Source organism: Parus major, chromosome 13, assembly GCF_001522545.3.
Source record: "Parus major isolate Abel chromosome 13, Parus_major1.1, whole genome shotgun sequence".
In the NCBI taxonomy this organism is placed as follows: domain Eukaryota; kingdom Metazoa; phylum Chordata; class Aves; order Passeriformes; family Paridae; genus Parus; species Parus major.
This window is the reverse complement of record NC_031782.1, coordinates 10,841,526-10,848,857: the sequence shown is the minus strand read 5'-3', so window position 1 is coordinate 10,848,857 and position 7,332 is coordinate 10,841,526. Positions and strand designations below refer to the sequence as shown.

At 48.8% G+C, this 7,332-nt stretch overlaps 1 protein-coding gene across 1 annotated transcript; it reads right to left on the bottom strand.

The window, feature by feature from the left end:
• Positions 1-23: 23 nt before the first annotated feature.
• Positions 24-6,776, bottom strand: SOWAHA (sosondowah ankyrin repeat domain family member A). Its single transcript, XM_015641489.2, has 2 exons — positions 6,711-6,776; positions 24-5,819 (listed from the first exon to the last, which is right to left on the bottom strand). The coding sequence occupies exons 1-2, from the start codon at positions 6,774-6,776 to the stop codon at positions 4,119-4,121; spliced, it is 1,767 nt and encodes a 588-aa protein (XP_015496975.1). The 3' UTR covers positions 24-4,118.
• Between the last annotated feature and the right edge of the window lie 556 nt (positions 6,777-7,332).

Genomic DNA, 7,332 nt, shown 5'->3' with positions numbered 1-7,332 from the left:
AGTCCCACAACAGTACAAACAAGTAGAAAAGGCAAAAACTGCCATGTTGCCATTTTATTCAGATTAATATGCAAATCAGGAGGCAAATACATCCAAGGAATGTAGGTCATGGTGGAAACATGAAGAGAGGGAGCAATGGGGAATTAGAGGACTGTCTAGAAATGCTTCCTCTACCTCCAGCTGGTGGCTGCAGCTCCCACTGGTCTTTTGGAGTTACTTTGACTCTTCCACTGAACCGTGGGTTTGTGATGAAGCTGAAATCTCATTAAGACTCTTCTGCAGTGCAGGAACGGCATTTCCTGGGTTTTCATAGTGCACATTTCTGTGCAGCACTCACAAAGGAATGGACAGCCAAATATCTCTGTGAGCCTGACCACAACCACACTGCCTCACACTGCTCAAACAGCCACATCCGGGAGGACAAAGTCTATCCCTCTGTGCAGAATCACGGTTTAAGGTTTGTTTGCAGAGCTCTTCAAAGCAGATTTTTGAGCTGATACTCTTCAGAACAAAATGTGCCAAGGAACAAACTAAGTTATCCTTAGCAGGCAGACTTAGCCAGGGTCAGGCAAACAGCAGCTTTCCTGATCCCTAGTGCTGCTGAACTAAAATCTGAGCTAGTTTTATTTGTGTAGGTGCTCCACTGAATGCACATTCACAGAGAGGGGGAATGACATTGCTCATGCTGCCTACAGGCCTGAAAACATTATCTTGATTTCAATTTGCATATCAGTACTGACTGTGTGCTTTAAAGAAGTGACCAAGGTGATTATCTACATTTTATAGCAGGAAAACTGAGACATGCTGAGAGGGCAGGCTAGTAACCAAGGCAAAATACCACCAAGCAGCTGAGTCCTGCTCCTGTGCCTGATCTGTGCTCTCCACCTCCATCCCCACCACCAAGCCCTCTCCAGGGGACAGGAGCAGAGCCAGGGAGGGGGGTGCAGAGAGGGGTTTTGTTTGTTTGTTTTGGGGTTTTGTTTGTTTGTTTGTTTACCTTTACTGCTATTATCTTTGATGGTGCCTTGGGCAACTCCCAGCTCTGGGCTGGGCCAAGGATTCAAATGCTGCATGGCCAGCCCATGGCACAGCCCCTGCTCCAGACCAGTGTGCTGAGGTAACCCAGTCCTCCTCTCAGCTGTTCCTGTGAAAACATCCTGGCTAAACTTCACATTTGTCATTTGTTCAGGTAAAAATCCTACTGCATTCAGCCAGATTTGGACTTGAAAATAAGGATTACAGAGAACCAGTCAAGCCAAGGGACTCATAAAACAGTCCTGCTTCAGCCTTTTGCAGGAAAACACTCTCATGATCACTCATCACCCTACAATGTCACTTCTTACAGTTTAAAGGGTTACACTGGAATCCAAAACCCAGCCAGGCTGATGGACTGGTTTTACTTCAAACTAAAGGCACTATATATACCTGTATGATTACAGCAGTGTGTTCTCAATACCTCACACTATTGGTCTGCACCTGAAGTTCTACCACACTCCGTGTACTCATTCCAGCCTGCCTAAATACTATCTTTTCCTTCGGTGGCTCAACAAGGAGGAATGAGCTGAGTCACTGCACAAACTCGTTGGCAGAGCCTAGCCCGGCCTACCCCACCCACATCCAGCTTTGTGAGCTCCCCACCTTTGTGACACCACCCTCCTGCCCAGCCTCCAGCACTCCCTGGGGAATGCTACAACAGGGCTCTTGCTGCTGGGCATTTTTCTATCACGCCAGCTAATCACTTCAATGCCTCTGAGGAAGGAGTAGTGCACAATTTTCTTGATGATACATGTTGCAATGAAGTCTTATCTCAGCTGTGACTTCTATGACAGAATAATAGAGAGGCAATGAAACCTTCTCCCTACTTTCTAAGGGGTGAAATCACAACCATGCTCTCCAGATTAGTCAGGTGAGGTTTTTAAATACAAAACACTCCATCCTTGAACCCTGCCTCTGGCTCATGTAGGCTTGAACTCTGAATGAGCACTTAAGTTCAGCAATGTTGTTTGAACAAATATCAAGCCTATACCCATAATTATTGAACAAACTTCTCAATAAAGCCAAGCAGTTTGCAAGAGTGTTTGCAATGCCCACAGAAAGGGAACACTTTCACCAGGCAGTGTTAGTGCCTCAGAGGTAACATGAATGCACACACATACTTCTGTGGTTTCAGTGAAAAAAAAAATTAAAAATAAATAATTTAAAAAAATTCTATGTCTGCACACTTGGAAAGGCATTTTTATACAGAGCTCTGTTTTTCCCAGAACTCTGCAAGCTGACAGAGTGCAGCACAAATCAAGGTTTCAAAGGACCACGCTGGTCAATGGTCACACCAACAGCTAGAGAGCAAATTGGATTTTATTTTTTTTAAACACTACTCCAGATATAGAAGTCATGAGATGCTTGATCATTAACCTGTGCTTAACAACTTAATTAGTTCAATCCAGAAGCAGACCGGTGCAGAATAATCCAGTCTCTACTTAGAACAGGTGCATCAGACCTAGCTTCAACCTCTAATCACATTCCCAACAAATGTCACCAAGCCAGGAACTTCAGGGAACGTGTTTTGTAGTAAAGAGGGCAGTGTGTCCATCTTCAGTCCTACAGCATTCCTTGTGAGTGTTTGGGACAAGCCAATTAGAACAAATTACAAGTCCTAGGTTTAATGCAAGGCAGAAAAAACCAAAACATTCCTGAAGTCACTGACTTGGAAGGAAAGGCAAAGCATGCAAACTAGTGTTTCAGTGCAGAAACCCAAACAGAGCCAGTGCAGCATTGTGTTCACCTTCAACACCTCTCAATGACACAGGTTTCTAGTTATAGTTTTAAAGAAAACGTGCTGGCTTAGCAGACTTGCCCCCAAAGTTGGACAGTTTCTGTTCAGAGCTCTGCTTCTTTGCATTAACTTTTAACCATGCAGTAATTAAAAAAATAATGATCTTACTGCAAACCTAACACACAGTTAGCATGCTTTCTGAGCTATGTGTACTTCTATATATAAAACAATTTTGTTTATCATATAAAAGAAGAAGACTTCATTTTAGGTCAATGATTCATGCTGCTGAGATAAACACTGCTTCAACAGGTCATGCAGAGGTTCTATCATGAAGCACCTAACATTACATAGAGCCTAATGTTTATAAATATTTATTGTAAATAGGTCAAAATGGGCCAAGTTTTAAACAAAAAAGAATCAGACATACAAGCCTAACTTTGTTTCTAGGTGGCTACTCAGAAACTCTGACAGATCCAATTCCCAGTTTTGCAGTTCAGTTTTTCAGTATCAACAAGATTTTTTGTTCAGATTAAGCTGATTGAACTACAGTCAAGTTTAAATGTTCACAGTATCATCAAGACATGTGGTAAGTACAACCTGGTTAAAAAGTCTTCCAGCAAGAGAGAAAAACACTAGCCAAGCTTTCAAACTGAGGTAGACATAGTGACTTGAGTGCTGAAGGTCAGGGTCTATCTTTTTAAGTAATTCATCTAATAAAATGCATCAGGCAACAATTGACATTGTTAAGTTAGTATTTCTGATGTGAAATACTGAGTGAAAAACTGTCAAAGTGAGAAACTTTGTTTTGAAAAAGTATACTATTTTTATAAATAAAAATATCCTTCTTCTGCTACCAAAATAATCAGAAACATCATAGAAAATTATGTATCTTTCCTCTGATAATTTAATCCTCTTAGATAACAAGCCTTGTTAAAGTAGCCAGCTACCACCTTGCTGTTCACAGTGTAAAATATGCAATCCTTCACCATGCTTCTGCTCTCCAGCTGAAGGACACAGATCAAGAAGACTGTACCTCAGGCATTTTCACCTGTCCATACACACATAAATTGTTTGTCACCCATTAAGTATAAAGTTTGTGGTCTTCACCAATCATCAGCACAATGGTACATACAGCATGGATAGCATTCCCTGGATGCTCCCTTTCCATAGGCACCTGGGGCTGGGTTTCATGCTGTGGACTTTGGATGTAGACCCTATCACTGATTCAGTTAAACATCCAAAAAAAAAGACAGACAGGGAGCGAAAAAATCCAAATTGCTTCTGCAAGAGAAAGCTGAGACACCAGCCATGCTATTAAACCACTTTGATCACAGTAAGGCAGAGGCTAGTGGCCAAAGAACAGCTCAGAAACAGGTCTGCGTTTCACGATAACCTCTTCCTCCTCCTCCACTGCTTCAGAGAGTGAGGAATATGAAGGGAAACCCCCTCTGGTCTTTGGCTTCCTCCTCGGGCCCGTAGTGGCAGTCAGAAGCTTGTTTAAAGTTGAGGGCTTCCTTAAACCTTTAGTGAGATCGTAGAAAGCCATGTCATCGGATATGACTCCCAGGAAAGTGCTAGTGGAGCTCAAGATTGAAGCCGCAAGCTTTGTGGACTTCTTGATGGGCATGGAGTGCTCTGTGTTTTGGGAAAGGCTGGGGTCCCCCAGCAAGCGCCTGATTGTAAGGGACGTCCCTTCCTTTAAGTACTGGTGCGGCTTCTTCCCACTGTAGTCCCTCAGGTCAATCTTGGCATGGTAGCTATAGACGAGCATAGTGATTATCTTCTCCTGGCCGTGTATAGCAGCCAGGTGCAGCGCCGTGTAGCCACCATGCGACCTGGCATCCACATTAACACGGGACCCGCCCTTCTCGGCCGCTCGGATGATGTTGGTCACCATGTCGCAGTTGCCGCTCTTGGCGGCCCAGTGCAGGGCGGTGAAGCCGGAGATGAAGTCCCTGCGAGCCGCCAGGCTGGCGTCGCCCAGGAGGAGCCCGTGGAGCTGCTGTGTCCACTGCCCGTCGGCCGCCAGCACCAGCCACTGGTGCTCCGCCTGCTCCAGGGGCACCACCGTCTCCTCGCTGGCCCGGTGGTTCTTGGGCCCCCTCCGCACGCCAGGCGAATGGGACCCGGCCTCTTCGTCCAGCGGCGGGGGGGACAGCGGGCTGGGTGAGTCCTCGGGCGGTCCCGGGGCGGCGCGGGGCAGCGCGTAGCGCAAGGGCAGCATGCAGGGCTTGGACGGCGGCTCCCGCCGGGCCCCCCCCGCGCCGCCGGGCAGGGGCACCCCCCCGCAGCCGCCCTGGAACAGGCCCCGCAGCTCGGCCACCGCCCGCGGCCCCGGCAGCTCCTCGGGGGGCGTCCTGGCGAGGTCCCGGTCGGGGACGGGAACCGGGTCGGGGACGCGAATCGGATCGGGGACGGGAACCGGGACAGGGGCGCCGGCATCGCCCCCCGCCGACGGGGCAGCGCGCCGCTGATGCTTCAGCACCACGAACTTGACGCCGTCGATCTCCTTCACCGTGGCCACGGCGTTCACGGCCGCCTTGAACCGCTCTCGCCGCTCCGCCCGCCCCTCCGTTTCCCCGGCATCGGCACCGGCCCCGCCGGCCTCCAGCAGCGGCCTGAAGGCGCTCACCAGCTCGGTGTTGCGCACCCGCCCGCCGCGCTCCCTCAGGAAGCCCATCACTGCCTCCGCGCTGATGTCGAGCTCCGCCATCCCGCCGCCACAGGTGGTGGTGCCGGAGCAGCCGCCGCAGCCGCCGCTTCCGCGCGGCGTAGGCTGTCGGGAGCCCGCGGGGGTGGCTAGGGCTCGGGGGCGGGAGCACCTGCTGCGGTCAGCCCGGCCCCCGCGGCCGCTCCCACGGAGGTGCTCGAGCAGCCCCGCCCCGCCCAGGGGAGCGCGGCGGCCCCGCCGCCCGTCCCGCCCCGCCCGCGGGGCGGCGCTGCCGGGAGCGCCCGGCACGGGCGGCGGGAGCGGGAGCGGCGGGCGGCGGCTCACACCGAGCCGGCCCCGACACAAGAGGCGGTGAGAGCACGACGGTATCGGACACTCCTCGGGCACGACCGAACGCTTCCTCTATCTACTCGTCTTCCAGCTTCCTAAAACGATTTATTTATTTGTTTGTTTGTTTGTTTTGGGGAGAGCGGGTGAGGTTTGGTTGGTTGGTTTGGTTTTTGTTTTATTTGGTTAGCAAATAAGTGGAATAGCACTGGGTAGAAATCACCCTGCAGAGTTTGGTCTCCATTCCTGGAAAAGCCTCAGGTGTTCTGTGGGACCTGTGATCCTGCTGATGCCTCAAAATCAGTCAGAAGATTGGTGGGTGGGTCAGTCTTTTGAAATACACTCACCTCTATGTGATACTATATATTATCACCTCTATGTGATACTATATATTATCATATGTATAATCATATAGTATTATCTGTGTCTTCTACCTATATTGTATCTGCAATGTGGATGTATGGGTCTATTTAAACAATTAAATATTTACAGTATGGCTGCATCTGTTCTTGTCCACTAGGAGAAGAGAGAGCTTCTCTTTTTATACAGAAGCTGTCTCTGCTGTCTTATCAATTACTTGTGCTTAAGCATTTAACATTTCTGTTCTCTGCTCTACAGGAGAAAATAAATCCCAGAAAAATGCTTTTCTCTAGGCAAAGTATGAGGACTGAGGACCTCTTGGAGGATGTTCAGCCTGCAAACTTGTTTTCTCCTCCTCTGAATGTTGCAGTTAAGATCACTAAATTGATACCTGAACAATTTGTCTAGGAGAAGAGCAAGAGAACAGAATGAACAGTCAGTGTGGTATGAAGCCAGATAAAAGTAACTGTATGAGGATGAAAAAAGCAAATAGATTTGATGTTGTTTTCAATCTGAGAACTTAATAAAATGGAATATCCTTTTATGACCAAGTGACCTGCCAAGTAGGATGTAGTCTACCTGGACTTCAGCAAAGCCTTCAATACTATCTCCCACAGCATTCTCCTGAAGATGCTGGCAGCCCATGGCTTGGAGCTCACTCTTCTCTAAAGGGTTAAAAACTGCCTGGATGGCTGAGCCTGGAGAGTGGTGGTGAATGATGCCACATTCACTTGGTGACTGGTCACTAGTGGGGCTCCCCAGGGCTCAGTATTGAGCCCAGTCCTGTTTAATATGTTTATTAATCATCTGTATGAGGGGCTGGAGAGCACCCTTAGTAAGTTTGCAGATGACACAAGTTGGGTGGGAGTGTTGATCTTCTCTGCAGAGGGATCTGGACAGGCTAGATCAATGGGCTGGGTCAAACAGTGTGAGGGTCAACAAAGTGAAATTATAGATCCTACACTTCAGACACAGCAACCCTCTGCAGAGCTACAGGCTAGGGGAAAAAAAGCATCCCAGTGGAAAAGAACCTGGAGGTTAACAGTGGCTGAGCATGAGCCCAGGTGGGTGAGAAGGCCAATGGTAGCCTGGTCTGTATCAGCAATACTGTGGCCAGCAGGACCAGGGCAGGTCTGGTACTTGGCACTAGTGAGGCCACACCTCGAGTGCTGTGTCCAGTTCAGGGGCCCTCAATTCAGGA